Source organism: Loxodonta africana, chromosome 5 (genome assembly GCF_030014295.1).
Source record: "Loxodonta africana isolate mLoxAfr1 chromosome 5, mLoxAfr1.hap2, whole genome shotgun sequence".
Classification (NCBI taxonomy): Eukaryota; Metazoa; Chordata; class Mammalia; order Proboscidea; family Elephantidae; genus Loxodonta; species Loxodonta africana.
In genome coordinates, this window is record NC_087346.1 from 52,046,690 (window position 1) to 52,063,215 (window position 16,526).

Genomic DNA, 16,526 nt, shown 5'->3' on the forward strand with positions numbered 1-16,526 from the left:
AAATTTTGGGTGCCCATGGTCCCTCTGCAGAACCCACTCACCAGCACGTTCTAGGGAACAGAGACACGTTTTCCTCAGAGACACTTGGGGGTCAGTTCTGAGCCCCCTGCCTTGTTCAGAGCGTGACCCCCTGCTACAATCAGATACTGGTATATACGCCAATCACCACTGCCCCTCTAAGATTGTAGGACAGAGCCTGTACCACACACTTCATGATCAGCTACCTGGAAACCTGAGCTGAATTGGTACAAGAAAACTGAATGGACTCCTAGACTGATATACCTGATAACAGCTCTAGCCAGCTGGGGACAGGACACCAGAGCTCCAAAGGAGAAAATAATCAAGCTAGTTCACTCAAGCAACCCATAGGGGTATACCAAAACAACACAAAGCAAGCAGCTAAGATGCAGTAAGCAAGCATACACTAATACAATAACTTATAGATGGCTCGGAGACAACAGTCAGTATCAAGTCACATAAAGAAACAGACCATGATCACCTCAACAGGCTCTCAAAACAAACAATCCAGGGATCTTCTAGATGAAAGTGCATTCCTGGAATTACCAGATGCAGAATACAAAAGTTTAATATACAGAACCCTTCAAGACATCAGGAAGGAAATGGGGCAATACGCAGAACAAGCTAAGGAACACACAGATAAAGCAACTGAAGAAATTAGAAAGCTTATTCAGGAACATAATTAAAAGTTTAACAAGCTGGAAAAATCCATAAACAGACAGCAATCAGAAATTGAGAACAATAAAATTACAGAATTAGACAACTCAATAGAAAGTCAGAGGAGCAGAATTGAGGAAGAAGCAGCTAGAATTTCTGCACTCGAATATAAATCACTTGGCACTAATATATTTGAAGAAAAATCAGATAAAAGAACTGAAAAAAAAAAATGAAGAAACCTTAAGAATCATGTGGGAATCCATCAAGAGAAATAACCTATGAGTGATTGGAGTACCAGAACAGGGAGGGATAACAGGGAATATTGTTGAAGATTTGTTGGCAGAACACTTCCCTGATATTGTGAAAGACGAGAAGATATCTATCCAAGATGCTCATCAAACTCCACATAAGGTAGATGTTAAAAGAAAGTCACCAAGACATATTATAATCAAACTTGCGAAAACCAAAGATAAAGAGAGAATTTTAAGAGCAGCTAGGGATAAATGAAAAGTCACCTACAAAGGACAGCCAATAAGAATAAGCTTGGACTACTCAGCAGAAACCACACAGTCCAGAACACAACAGGATGACATATTTAAAAAAAATTGAAGGAAAAAAATTACCTGCCAAGAATCATATATTCAGCAAAACTGTCTCTTAAATATGAAGGTTAAATTAAGACACTTCCAGATAAACACAAGTTGAGGGAATTTGTAAAAACCAAACCAAAACTACAAGAAATAGTAATAGCAGTTCTTTGGTTAGAAAATCAGTAATATCAGGTATCAACCCAAGACTAGAACGCTGGGCAGAGCAACCAGAAGTCAACCTAGACAGGGAAATCCAAAAAAAACAAAGATTATTAAAAAAAAAAAAAAAAGCCCCAAACAGGGTAGCAGCGATGTTATTATATAAAAGAAGACAATATTAAAATAATAAAGAGGGACTAAGAAATGTAATCATACACCTTCCAAATGAAGAGGAAGATACAGCAATACAAAGAAATAAAAGTTGGTTTTAAATTTAGAAAAATAGGGGTAAATAATAAGGTAACCACAAAGGAGATAACCTATCCTACTCGTCAAAATAAAATATAAGGGAAAAATACAGACTCCGCAGAAATAAACATCAACAACAACAAATATGAAGAAAGGACAATATATAAAGAAAATCTACTCAGCACATAAAATCAAGTGGGAAAAAACAAACTGTCAACAGCACACAAAAAAAGACATCAAAATGTTAGCACTAAATTCATCCCTATCCATAATTACCCTGAATGTAAATGGACTAAATGCACCAATAAAGAGACAAGGAGTGGCGGAATGGATAAAAAACAAGATCCATCTATATGCCGCCTACAAGAGACACACTTTAGACTTAGAGACACAAACAAACTAAAACTCAAACGATTGAAAAAAATATATATCAAGCAAACAACAATCAAAAAAGAGCAGGAGTGGCAATATTAATTTCTGACAAAATAGACTTTAAAGTTAAATCCATCAGAAAGCATAAGGAAGGACACTACATAATGATTAAAGAGACAATACACCAAGAAGATACAACCACATTAAATATTTATGCACCCAATGACAGGGCTACAAGATACATAAAACTCTATTAGCATTGAAAAGTGAGATAGACAGCTTCACAATAATAGTAGGAGACTTCAACACAGACCACTTTCAGTGAACAGGACATCCAGAAAGAAGCTCAATAAAGACACGGAAGATCTAAATGCCACAATCAACCAACTTGACCTCATAGACATATACAGAACACTCCACCCAACAGCAACCAAGTATACTTCCTTTTCTAGTGCACATGGAATATTCTCTAGATCACATATTAGGACATCAAGCAAGGCTTAGCAGAATCCAAAACATTGAAATATTACAAAGCATCTTCTCTGATCATAAGGCCATAAAAGCGGAAATCAATAACAGGAAAACCAGGGAAAAGAAATCAAACACTTGGAAACTGAACAATACCCTGCTCAAAAAAGATTATAGAAGACATTAAGGATGGAATAAAGAAATTCCGAAAAATCCAATGAGAATGAAAACACTTCCTATCAGAACCTTTGGGACACAGCAAAAGCGGTGCTCCGAGGCCAATTTATATCAATAGATAACACATATCCAAAAAGAAGAAAGGGCCAAAATCAAAGAATTATCCCTACAACTTGAACAAATAGGAAGAGAGCAACAAAAGAAACCCTCAGGCACCAGAAGAAAACAAATAATAAAAATTAGAGCTGAACTAAATGAAATAGAACACAGAAAAACAACTGAAAGAATTAACAAGACCAAAAGCTGTTTTTTCGAAAAACTCGACAAAATTGGTAAGCCACTGGCCAAACTGACAAAAGAAAAACAGGAGAGGAAGCAAATAATCTGAATAAGAAATAAGAGGGGTGATATTACAACAGACCCAACTGAAATTAAAAGAATCATATCAGATCACAATGAAAAACTATACCCAAACAAATTTGAAAACCTAGAAGAAATGGATGAATTCCTAGAAACACACTACCTACCTAAACTAACACAAACAGGTAGAACAACTAAATAGACCCATAACAAAAGAAGAGATTGAAAAGGTAAATCAAAAAACTCCCAACAAAAAAAAAGCCTTGGTCTGGAGGGCTTCACTGCAGAGTTCTACCAAACATTCAGAGAAGAGTTAACACCACTACTACTAAAGGTATTTCAGAGCATAGAAAAGGATGGAATACTACCAAATTCATTCTATGAAGCCACCATATCCCTGATACCAAAATCAGGTAAAGACACCACAAGAAAGAAAATTATAGACCTATATCCCTCATGAATGTAAATGCAAAAATCCTCAACAAAATTCTAGCCAATAGAATTCAACAACATATCAAAAAAATAATGCACCATGACCAAGCGGGATTCATACCAGATGTGCAGGGATGGTTCAGCATTAGAAAAACAATTAATGTAATCCACCACATAAATAAAACAAAAGACAAGAATCACATGATTTTATCAATTGATGCAGAAAAGGCATTTGACAAAGTTCAAAGCTCATTCATGATAAAAGCTCTCGCAAAATAGGAATAGAAGGAAAATTCCTCAACATAATAAAGGGCATTTATACAAAGCCAACAACCAAAATCACCCTAAATGCAGAGAGCCTGAAAACATTCCCACTGAGATCAGGAACCAGACGAGGATGCTCTTTATCACCACTCTTATTCAACATTGTGCTGGAAGTCCTAGTCAGAGCAATTAGGCTAGATGAAGATATAAAGGGCATCCAGATTGGCAAGGAAAAAGTAAAAGTATCTCTATTTGCAGATAACAAGATCTACACACAGAAAACCCTAAGGAATCCTCCAGAAAACTACTGAAACTAATAGAAGAGTTCAGCAGAGTATTGGGATAAAAGATAAACACACAAAAATCAGTTGGATTCCTCTACGCCAACAAAAAGAACATCAAAGAGGAAATCACCAAATCAATGCCATTTACAGTAGCCCCCAAGAAGATAAAATACTTAGGAATAAATCTTAGCAGAGATGGAAAAGACTTATACAAAGAAAACTACAGTACACTTCTACAAGATACCAAAAGAGACTTACGTAAGTGGAAGAATGTACCTTGCTCATGGATAGGAAGACTTAACATTGTGAAAATGTCTCTTCTACCAAAACCAATCTATACATTTAATGCAATTCCGATCCAAATCCCAACGACATTCTTTAATGAGATGGAGAAACAAATCACCAACTTCATATGAAAGGGAAAGAGGCCCTGGATAAATAAGGCATTACTGAAAAAGAAGAACAAAGTGGGAGGCCTTACATTACCTGATTTTAGAACCTATTATACCGCCACAGTAGTCAAAACAGCCTGGTACTGGTACAACAACAGATACATGGACCAATGGAACAGAATTGAGAATCCAGACATAAATCCATCCACATACAAGCAGCTGATATTTGACACAGGCCCCAAAATAGTTAAATGGGGAAAAGACAGTCTTTTTAACAAATGGTGCTGGCATAACTGGATATCCATCTGCAAAAAAAATGAAACAAGACCCACAGCTCACTCCTTGAACAAAAACTAACTCAAAATGGATCAAGGACCTAGATATAAAATCTAAAACGATAAAGATCATGGAAGAAAAATTAGGGACAATGTTAGGAGCCCTAATACATGGCACAAACAGTACACAAAACATTATAAAGAATGCAGAAGTAAAACTAGATTAATGGGAAAGAATAATAGTGCTATGATAACTGGGAGCTCCTAAAAATCAAACACCTATGCTCATCCAAAGGCTTCACCAAAAGGATAAAAAGACTACCTACAGACTGGGAAAAAGTTTTTAGCTATGACATTTCTGATCGGCGCCTGATCTCTAAAATCTACATGATACCACAAAAACTCAACTGCAAAAAGACAAATAACCCATTAAAAAATGGGCAAAAGAGATGAATAGACATTTCACTAAAGAAGACATTCAGGTAGCTAACAGATATATGAGGAAATGTTCACGATCATTAGCCATTAGAGAAATGCAGATCAAAACTACAATGAGACTTCATCTCACTCCAACAAGGCTGGCATTAATCCAAAAAGCACAAAATAATAAATGTTGGAGAGACTGGAACACTTATACACTGCTGGTGAGAATGTAAAATGGTACAACCACTTTGGAAATCGATTTGGGGCTTCCTTAAAAAGCTAGAAATAGAACTACCATACGATCCAGCAATCCCACTCCTTGGAATATATCCTGGAGAAATAAGAGCCTTTACACGAACAGATATATGCGCACCAATGTTTACTGCAGCACTGTTAACAATAGCAAAAAGATGGAAGCAACCAAGGTGCCCATCAACGGATGAATGAATAAATAAATTATGGTACATTCACACAATGGAATACTACGCATCAATAAAGAACAGTGAGGAATCTGTGAAACATTTCATAACATGGAGGAACCTAGAAGGCACTATGCTGAGTGAAATTAGTTGCAAAAGGACAAATATTGTATAAGACCACTATTATAAGAACTTGAGAAATAGTTTAAACTGAGAAGAAAACATTCTTCTGTGGTGACAAGATAGGGGAGGGAGGGAGGGTAGGAGAGGAGCATTCACTAATTAGTAGATAAGAACTACTTTACCTGAAGGAAAAGAGAGCACACAATACAGGGCAGGTTAGCACAACTGGACTAAACCAAAAGCAAAGAAGTTTCCTGAATAAACTGAATGCTTCGAAGGCCAGCGTGGCAGGGGCAGGGGCCTGGGGACCATGGTTTCAGGGGACATCTAAGATGACTGGCATAATAAAATCTATCAACAAAACATTCTGCATCTCACTTGGAAGAGTGGCGTCTGGGGTCTTAAACGCTAGCAAGAAGCCATCTAAGATCCATCAATTGGTCTCAACCCACCTGGATCAAAGGAGAATGAAGAACACCAAGGACACAAGGCAATTAGGAGCCCAAAAGACAGAAAGGGCCAAGTGAACCAGAGACTACTTCATCCTGAGACCAGAACTAGATGGTGCCCGGCTACAACCGATGACTGCCCAGACAGGGAACACAACAGAGAACCCCTGAGGGAGCAGGAGAGCAGTGGGATGCAGACCCCAAATTCTTATAAGGCTAGACTTAATGGTCTGACTGAGACTAGAAGGCTCCCGGTGGTCATGGCCCCCAGACCTTCTGTTGGCCCAGGACAGGAACCATTCCCGAGGCCAACTCTTCAGACATGGATTGGACTGGACAACGGGTTGGAGAGGGATACTGGTGAGGAGTGAGCTTCTTGGATCAGGTGGACACTTGAGACTATGTTGGTATCTCCTGCCTGGAGGGGAGATGAGAGGGTGGAGGGGGTTAGAAGCTGGCTGAATGGGCATGAAAAGAGAGAGTGGAGGGAGACAGCAGGCTGTCTTGTTAGGAGGAGAGTAATCGGGAGTATGTAGCAAGGTGTACATGGGTTTTTGTGTGAGAGACTGACTTGATTTGTAAACTTTCACTTAAAGCACAATAAAAATTATAAAAAACAAACAAACCCATTGCCATCAAATCAATTCCAACTCACAGGGACTCTATAGGAAGGAGCAGAACTACCCCCACAGAGTTCCCAAGGAGCGCCTGGCGGATTTGAACTGCCGACCTTTTGGTTAGCAGCCACAGCTCTTAACCACTACGCTACCAGGGTTTCCAGCACCTGAACAGAACAAGAGAATAAAGCTGTATCTAGAAGAGGCACCCTGATGAGGGGGGCTAGAATCCTGCAGGAACTCCCATTTGTTATGGGTGAGGGTATAAGCATATCAGACTATGCTGGGGAGAAAAAACTTCTGTATATACACAGCTGCTAACCAAAAGGTCGGAGGTTCAAGTGCACCCAGAGGCACACTGGAAGGAGGCCTGGTGATATATTTTCAAAAAATTAGTCATTGAAAGCTGCACAGAGCGCAGTTCTCCTCTAATACACATGTGGTCAATACGAGTTGGAATCAACTTGAGGGCAACTCATTGTTCCCAAGGTGGGAAACCACAATAAGGCAACAAATTAAGAGACTACCACTCTCGACTTGGTGAGAAATTTTAAGAAACGGCCATTGGAAGTGGTACTGGAATAAAGAAAAAAGAGACTTCTGTGAGAGCCACTCCAGATATGCCTGTCTACAGGTATAGCAGTGGTAACAGAAAAATACCTGCTGAATCCAACATGGAGGAATACCTCTGAGCCTATTATACTGAATAAACCTTGGATGTTTTCACAATGCATTTTTCTACGAACCCCAACGATTTAATGTTCTCTCTACTAAATAACATGTGTAAAAGAATGTCACCTATTCTTAATGAACATGGTATATAATACAATCTTTTAAAATTTAAATGCAGATAGGTATCAGTATATAATAATCCTAATAATAAAAAAAAAAATCAAACCCACTGCCGTCGAGTCGATTCTGACTCATAGCAATCCTGCAGGACACAGTAGAACTGCCCCCTATGGAGTTTCCAAGGAGTGCCTGGTAGATTCGAACTGCTGACCTTTTGGTTAGCAGCCATAGTGCTTAACCACTACACCACCAGGGTTTCCATAATTCTTCTTTTTTTTTTTTCTCTTGGCTGTAATCTTTTTTTTTATAATCTTCATTGTGCTTTAAGTGAAAGTTTACAAATCAAGTCAGTCTCTCACACAAAAACTTATATACACCTTGCTACATGCTTCCAGTTACTCTCCCCCTAGTAAAACAGCCCACTCCCTCCCTCCACTCTCTCTTTTTGTGTCCATTTCATCAGCTTCTAACCCCCTCCACCCTCTCATCTTCCCTCCAGGCAGGAGATGCCAACATAGTCTCAAGTGTCCACCTGATCCAAGAAGCTCACTCCTCACCAGCATCCCTCTCCAACCCGTTGTCCAGTCCAATCCATGTCTGAAGAGTTGGCTTCGGGAACGGTTCCTGTCCTGGGCCAACAGAAGGTCTGGGGGCCATGACCACAGGGGTCCTTCTAGTCTCAGTCAGACAATTAAATCTGGCCTTATACGAATTTGGGGTCTGCATCCCACTGCTCTCCTGCTCCCTCAGGGGTTCTCTGCTGTGCTCCCTGCCAGGGCAGTCATCAGTTGTAGCCGGGCACCATCTAGTTCTTCCGGGTTTCCGTAATTCTTATAGCATTACAAAATGTCACTAAATTTTAAACACTCAGTGTAAACCACATTAGTCTACTCAGATGGTACACAATGCCCAAAAGCAAATCACTGGTTTTTGTTTTATGTCCAGGTCCCACATAGGCCTCAACAAATGAGAATCTGAAAATTATTTCAAAGAACCAAAAGAACCTGTACCAGGTTTAGTATGTTGAGTAGTTCCAGTGCTATTTTTAGATTGCGGAACACTTCTTCATGTTCAACTTTTTCCAAATGATACTAACAAGGTCAAGGATCATACCCTATTTAAAAACAAGCCCTATACAACACAGCTGTCTTACAATGGCTTATCCGCAAGTGCTGTGGCCTTAAGAATTTTATCTATGTTTCTAATCTTTATATATTTTATACCTTAGAATAGTTACATGATTTGTGTTTATAATTTTTATGTATTAGTTTTCACTATTATTCATTATTTTTTCATATGGTACTGTTAAATTTGGAAACCCTGGTGGCTGAGTAGTTAAGTGCTAGGCTGCTAGCCAAGAGGTCGCCAATTCAAATCCACCAGGTGCTCCTTGGAAACTATGGGGCAGTTCTACTCTGTCCTGTAGGGTCGCTGTGAGTCGGAATCGACTCGACGGCAGTGGGTTTCGTTTGGTTTTTACTGTTAAATTTTACTGTATCCTTTTTTAAAAAAATGCTTTTAATCTTCCAGTATTTTCACATTCCTTGAATAAATTTGGGTCTCAGAAAACCTTGTGAAATATGTAAGGAAAAGTGTCACCGTCCCTCTGTACAGTGGCGGGGTTGGAGCTCAGAAATGTTAACTTGACTAATTCAAGATAGCAAAGGAACTGGGGCTAATCAGGCTTTTGGACTCTGTTCTGCTCTTCCTCCCCCAGGACACTACCTGGACTGTAACTAAGAGCCGTGCTATTGCTGTCCTGCCAATATTCTTGAGTGTCGAAATGCAGCAGGAACACTAGTACTTACAGTAAACATAAACAGGAGCACAGGCTTCAGTCAGGACTGCATTCAATGCTGGGTTTGCTTCACTGCACAAAACTTATTAAAATACATTATGCCCTTAAAGCATAACCCCTCAATGGAACTGTCTTTTTCACTCAATGGGAACTTCAGTAACAGACAGGTGACTCCTCCCGTTAACTTATGATTGTCTAAATTAACAATTTTGGATGTCAAATGAAAAGAATGAATTACGCAGACTCCTCTCCACCCCCAAAGTTGCTGAAGTATCAAAGCGCGGTAGTAAAGCACAAAGAAGTGGAGCTGAACCTAGCATCCCTCCTCCCAGAGTTTCTCGCCGCCCCCAGGCAGCCCACCCCTCCAAGTCCAGCGGGTCGCTTTCTCCCCCCAGTTCAGCCGGTACCAGAGTGACTACCCAGCCCCACTACCCCCCGCGCCCGGGCCAGAGCCCCGGCAGGAGCTGCAGCTGCCATGACTTCCACGGCTTGTGGCTGCCCCCATACCCTGGCGTCCCCACCTGTCCGAGTGTCTCGAACACCTGGCAGCCCCTTCCCGGGCAGAAACTGCACGGCAGGAACCAGCCCCTAAACCGGCACCCCGGCGTGGCCTGGCGACCTGGGGCAAGTCCATTTCCGCTCCCAACCCACATGGCCGCGGCCGACCGCGCCCCCACGCGGCGTCCAGCGCGGCCTCGTCCCCACGGGCCCGGGACCCCTGGAGACGCGAGGGGGCGGCGGCGCTGCGGGTGGTGGTGAGGAGGAAGTGCGGCCAGCGCGCCCGCCAGGAGAAGAGGTGGAGCGCTTTCCGACCGGCCGCGAGGGCGCGAGGAGAGGGAAGTGGAGGGGGTCTGGCGAAGGCGCCGCGGAGAAGCAAATGTCTACCTGTGAGCAGAAGTAGGAGCCCTGGATGCCCAGCTTGATGCAGGTGGGACACTGGAGCTTGGCCTCGCTGCTGCAGCCGTCTGTCTCGCACACCCGCGTCTCCACGGCCGCCATGCTGCCTGCTACCGGAGCGCCTCACCGAGGAAGAGGAGGAGGCGGGAGAGAGGAACGGCCGAACGGAGGGGAGGGGGTAGGAAAGGAGAGAGAACAAGCCGGGGGAGGAGCTCGGCCCGCAGTGGGCCTGGACGCGGAAGGGGGAGGAGCGCCGATCAGCCCCGGGCCACGCTGCGCGCTCCGCCCCCGACCCGCGCTCGCGCAGCTGGCGCCCCGCCCCCGACCAGCGGCCCCTCCCTTCTGTCGCGCGTGGCCTTTGCCCCGCCCCCAACCCACGGCCCCTCCTCTCAGCTGGCGCGCTGCCTCCGCCCCGCCCCCGCCTCGCGGCCGTTATCGCGCACGTGGGGACAGCGCAGGAGCCGGGCAGGGAACTCCGTCGTCTCCGCGCGGTCCCACGTCTGCCCGCGTCGAGCGCGACATCATGGTGTCGGGCAGTGAAGGCCAGGTGAGGTCCACGAGGAGAGGCCCTTACACCACGCTCTCTGTATCAGGAGAGACCAATGCCCGGTGGTCCCTTATTGCCAAGGATCCCAGGGCCTGGAATGTCCCCCACACCCACAGGCGGTTGGAAAGGGCACTCCACTCCTCCGCAGGGTTGTTTCACCTGGCTGCTCCTCGGAAAGTAATTCCCTTTTGTAAGTTCCGCTGTGAGACCTACTGACCACAGCTCGTTCACAAAAAGGGGAGCCAGAGAGCTGTCAATGAGGAGGTGGGCTGGGATTTGCATATGCCCGCCCCCTCCCCACTCGCAGTCTATACGCTAGTAACACAACTACCAGATATTTAATACAAACAATACTTTCTTGTATTATCCAAGTTAATTGTTTTAAGAAATACATAGGAGAGAGTTGTCCTAATCATGAAATGTCAGGGTTGAAAGGAGTTTTAAAGGTCGTCTCATGCATCCTGCCCTGTTGCCTAAATCTCTCCTATATCCCACATCTGCCATTTTCTATTACGTGCTTGAACACCTGTCATTAGGTCTTATTGACCGTCAACTAAATGCTGTGAACTTTTTCATTATCTGATCCATGTTTTTTAAAAACAGAAAACTTTCCCGTATAATAGATGAGAAAAACTCGTACTGCTTTTAGTTTTAATAACTTTGTTTTGCTATATAAATAATATAATATAATCAAGTAATAAGTTTTTATATACACGCAAGCAAAAAGAACAAAATCATCCACAATTCCCCCATTCAAACATTATTAATGTTTGAGGTTGATTAGAAACTTCAGACATTCAGGAAAACATACTGCCTTCACAATTTTTGTGTATTCCATCCCCACCATTATGTTTCTTTGTGTACTCCATCCTCACCATTATGATTTTCTTTAAATCAACTCATTTTTTAAACTTACGTACATTCTATAAACTTATCGTAAGCAATTTTTTTTTTTTTACTATCTATAAAGTCATGGCTTTGATGTTCTAGTGGTATGTTTTTCTGATACATATAACTATAAACCAAAAAAGCCAGTTGCATTGGAATCATTTCCAACTCATAGTGACCCCATGTGTTTCAGAGTAGAACTGCAATAGGGTTTTCAGTGGCTGTGACCTTTTGGAGGGTACATAGCCTGGCCTTTCTTCCTAGGCACTTCTGCATGAATTCAAACCCAAAACTTTTGGTTAGTTGCCCAGCACTCAATCATTTTGTACCATCCAAGAACTCTACCTATGAATATTAACCCTAAAAGTTGAAAGAAAAATGGAACCCGTTCTCACCTGAAGTGTGATATATATATCACACTTCGGGAAACAATGCTGTATAGCCATTAGAGTGTGATCTACATGTGTCTTTCCAATTATCTAGTGCTATGGAGGAGCCCTGGTGACACAGTGGTTAAGTGTCCTGCTGCTAACCAAAAGGTCAGCAGTTAGAATCCACCAGCCACTCCTTGGAAACTCTATGGGGCAGTTCTACTCTGTCCTATAGGGTTGCTCTGAGTTGGAATCGACTCAACGGCAATGGGTTTGGTTTTGATTTAGTGCTATGGAACAAATCACCCAAACTTTATGATTTAAAAAACATTTATTTTGCTCATGAATCTGCAATTTGGGCAGGGCTCAAAGTTACTGCATCAAAGGGTAGTCACTGTTTATTGTTTTTTATACAGTTTGCCAAATTTTTCTTCAGAAAGTATGTACAAACTTACACTCTGGTCAAAAGTACACTAGAGACCTTATTTCCTGAGACCTTACTAGTGCTGGATATTATCTATTTTTAGTGCTTGTCATTTTTATAAATGGAAAATAGTATCTTTTTTTGTATTTTTCCTATATTATAATGAGGCTGCACGTTTTTCTCTAATTGTTAGCATTTTTTTATGTGTTTAGCTTTTTTTTTTAAGTTTCTTTTTTGCAAAACAATGTTAAAAAAAATAAATAAATGAAAGCCAAGGTACAAATTGCCCTCAATACCATCATCTAAACACATTAGTGTTTCATTTGTCCTTGTTACCTTATAATGCTTATCTACATGCATATTCAGTGTTTACATATTTGCAGTTATTTATAGAACTTTTATTCTATGTTTTCACATAACAGAATGTCATTTAGAAAAAACAATAACTAATTCTTACTCCTTTTCTACATAATAGCTGTTTATGTATTTGAGAATAACTTTTTTTTGATGGGTATCATGTCTGATGATTTGTTCGTTCTTAAACATTCTCTTGTATTTTTTAGTGTTTTTAGATCCTTTGCAATCTTTGTCCATTTAAGTTAGACAATGGTCTGTTGATTCCTTCTGCATTGTGTCCAGAATTCAGCAAATCAATCAGAGGAATAGGAATTTCTGAAAATTCTAGTCAAAAAGACCCTAAGGGTTCTTATCAGGCACAGTAAGGCTGGAAACTCTCCTGCTCTTCCTGGCCACCTGCTCCGGAGGCTGCTGCTTCGTTGCATCTTGACAAAACCAGTGCTGTGGGGCAGTTAAGAGCACAGATGCTGGATTTGGATTTAAATCAGACTTGGGTTTGTTTCTGCCTCCAGCGACCTTCCCTTAGTCATGTTTCCACGGGCAACTTGTTTAACCTCATTTGCCATATCTAAAAGACACCTACCTCAGAGATTTATGATAATTAGATTGGATAGAACTTGCAAAGTGCTGAAGGGGTCAATCAATGGTAGTTATTATTATTATTCCATTCGCTCCTCCTTCCTTGGTCCTCTTCACTTCCAAGAGACAAGCTGTTATGTGAGATAGGCTTCCTAAGAAGACCTTTTCTGGCTGTTCTTAAGATAAAAACACGCAGATCCCTTTTGCTGAAGGATAAAAAGAGGTTTTTACAAAATTATGTCTGTCTTACTCCATGTTTTATTGTTTTCTTCCTTCTGAGGTTTTACCTCAAAGTCTCTGTTTTAATTCCTGTGGGTAAAGGCAGTGAGCCTACTTCCAGGCAGAAGACCAGAAGACTAGACTTCAGAGTCTCAAATGGGGACTTAGCCATTTCTAAAGAATCCTTTGGCCTTGATGGCACCTGCTATGGACTGGAACGAGCCCTGGTGGCACAGTGGTTAAGCGCTCATCTGCTAACTCAAAGATTGGCAGTTCAAACTCAACAGTTGCTCTGCAGGAGAAAGATGTGGCAGTCTGCTTCCATAAAGATTACAGCCTTGGAAAGGTTATGGGGCAGTTCTACTCTGCCCCACAGGGTTGCTATGAGTCGGAATCAACAACAACAGGTTTGGTTTTTGGGGGGTTTTTTTGGTTATAGTTTGAATTATGTTCCCAAAAAATGTATGTTGTAAATCCTAACCACTATGCCTGTGGTTGGGAGCCCTGGTGGTGTAGTGGTTAAGTGCTAACGAAAAGATCAGCAGTTCAAATCCACCAGCTGCTCTTTGGAAACCCTATGGGGCAGTTCTACTCTGTCCTATAGGGTCCCTATGGGTATGAGTCGAAATTGACTCTACAACAGGTTTGGTTTGGTTTTGGTATGGCTGTGGTTATAATCCCATTTGGGAATGAGTTGTCTTTATTATGTTAAGGAGACAGGATTAGTGTAGAGTATGTCTTAAATCAATCTCTTTTGAGATATAAAATAGATTAAACAAGCAAGCAAAAGAAGCAGGGTCGGGGGAAGAGAGATGCGAAGCCACATGAAGATCGCCCAGGATCAGAAGCTCAAAGGGATGAGGACCTTCCTCCAGAGCCAACAGAGAAAGCCTTCCCTTAGAGCCTGAAATCAGACTTCTAGCCTCCTAAACTGTGAGAAAAGATATTTCTGTTTGTTAAAGCCACCCACTTGCAGTATTTCTGTTATAGCAGCACTACATAACTAAAACAACACCTGTTTCCCTGGACTTCTGCAAAGAAAAAAAACACCTTTGAGATAGCGTCTAAGCACATGCCCCAGTGTGTACAGCAAGCTACTATACTTTCAGTGTCCACAGACAGTTCACATTCAGATGGCCAGAACAGAAACAAATATTTTTTATTTACCCAACTTCTTCTACCCTTTTAAATCTACTTTTTCCCCTGAATTCCCTTTTTCGGTGACATCCTTTGTCCACCCTTATTTCCCAACATAAAAATTAGGCCCCTTCCTCTTCCTCATCCTCCACATTAACTTAATCACTCAGTCTTGTAGATTTTATCATTTAAATATTTCTCATATGTATGCTCTCTTTTCTACACTTACTGCTACAGCCTTAGTTTAGGCCATTTTAAAACTTCACTTGGACCATTACAGTAGCCTCTTCTAAAAAACACCAAACCTATCGCTCTTGAGTCAATTCTGATTTTGAGTCAATCCCCACATGTAACAGAACAGAACTGCTCCATAGGGTTTTCCTGGCTGTAATCTTTACAGAAGTAGATTGCCAGAATTTTCTTCCATAATGCTGCTAGGTGGGTTCAGACATCTAACCTTTAGGTTAGTAGTCGAGCACAAACCATTTGCACCACCAAGGGACCTATACAGTAGCCTGTTAACTACCTCTAATCCATTGACTACTCTGCTCTAAAACTGATTGTTCTAAGAGACAAACCTGATCATGCCTTTCCCCTGCTTAAAATCTTTTACAAATGTGGGACCTGTTGAGCTGGAGCCGTGGCCCAGGACATGGACAGAGCCTGCAGAGTTGGGACTGAAACAGCGCTGAGGGTACCTGTGGAGCCTCCAAGTCCAAAGCTGAGGAAGCAGTTAGGGCCAAGCAGGCAGCTAAGGAGATCAGGTGCGTGGTACCTAAAGAATAAATTAGCAAATATGTAAATATATTAAGGATAATGTGAACCAAGTTTTTCACTGTCAGAAGAGGGAGTTACAAATATGGAGAGAATGAAGACTAGAATAAATCCTATGGTGTTGGACTGGAATCAAAAGAACTGGTATGAACTCATTGTTATAGACAGATAAATAAATAGAGGATGGTAGATAGTTCAATCATGTAGACGTGTGTTATGGATTGAATTGTGTCCCCCCAAAATATATGTTGTAAATCCTAACCTTTATACCTGTGGGAAGGAGCCCTGTTGGCGCAGTGGTTAAGTGCTCAGCTGCTAACGAAAAGGTTGACACTCCAAACTCACCAGCCACACCATGGGAGAAAGATGTGACAATCTGATTTCATAAAGATTACAGCCTTGGAAACCCTATGGAGCAGTTCTACTCTGTCCTATAGGGTTGCTCTGAGTTGGAATCAATTCAATAGCAATGGGTATACCTGTGGTTATAATCCCTTCGGGGAATGGGTTTTCTTTGTTATATTAATGAGTCAGTGTTAGTGTAGAGTGTGTCTTAAGTCAATCTCTTTTGAGGTATAAAAGAGGAGATGAAGCAAACAAGCACAAACATAATAGAAGATACATGGCACATGATCTCCAAGGAACCTGGGAATAGGAGCTGAAAAGAGACAAGGACTTTACCCCAGAGCAGACAGAGAGAGCACCTTCCCATAGAGTCAGCTCCTTGAATTTGGACTCCTAGCCTCCTGAACTGAAAATAAGTATCTGTTCATTAAAGCCACCCACTTGTGGTATTTCTGTTATAGCAGCACTAGGTAACTAAGACAACTGTGTGTGTGTGTGTGTGTGTGTGTGTGTGTGTGTGTGTGTGTAAAGATCTAACAACTCAGAGGGCCTCATGGCAATGAGCACACAATTTCCAGATCTTGATCTCTAAATACCATTCTACGCTAAAAGAAGCCAGGGTTCCTGGAGAATTGGCTGATTCCAGAACCAAAGCACAGAAAACAGAAGA

At 41.7% G+C, this 16,526-nt stretch overlaps 1 protein-coding gene across 2 annotated transcripts in view; it reads right to left on the reverse strand.

Moving 5' to 3' along the window:
• Positions 1–10,401, reverse strand: part of METAP1 (methionyl aminopeptidase 1) — an 89,311-nt gene extending 78,910 nt beyond the window's left edge. Inside the window, exon 1 of one of the 2 annotated variants that reach the window (XM_003410422.4) lies at positions 10,204–10,397. In XM_003410422.4, coding sequence (XP_003410470.1) covers positions 10,204–10,317 — 114 coding nt within the window. In that variant the 5' untranslated portion in view covers positions 10,318–10,397. Of the gene's footprint in view, positions 1–10,203 lie in introns of both variants that reach the window. The other variant, XM_023548523.2, reaches the window with a different exon arrangement.
• Positions 10,402–16,526: the final 6,125 nt, after the last annotated feature.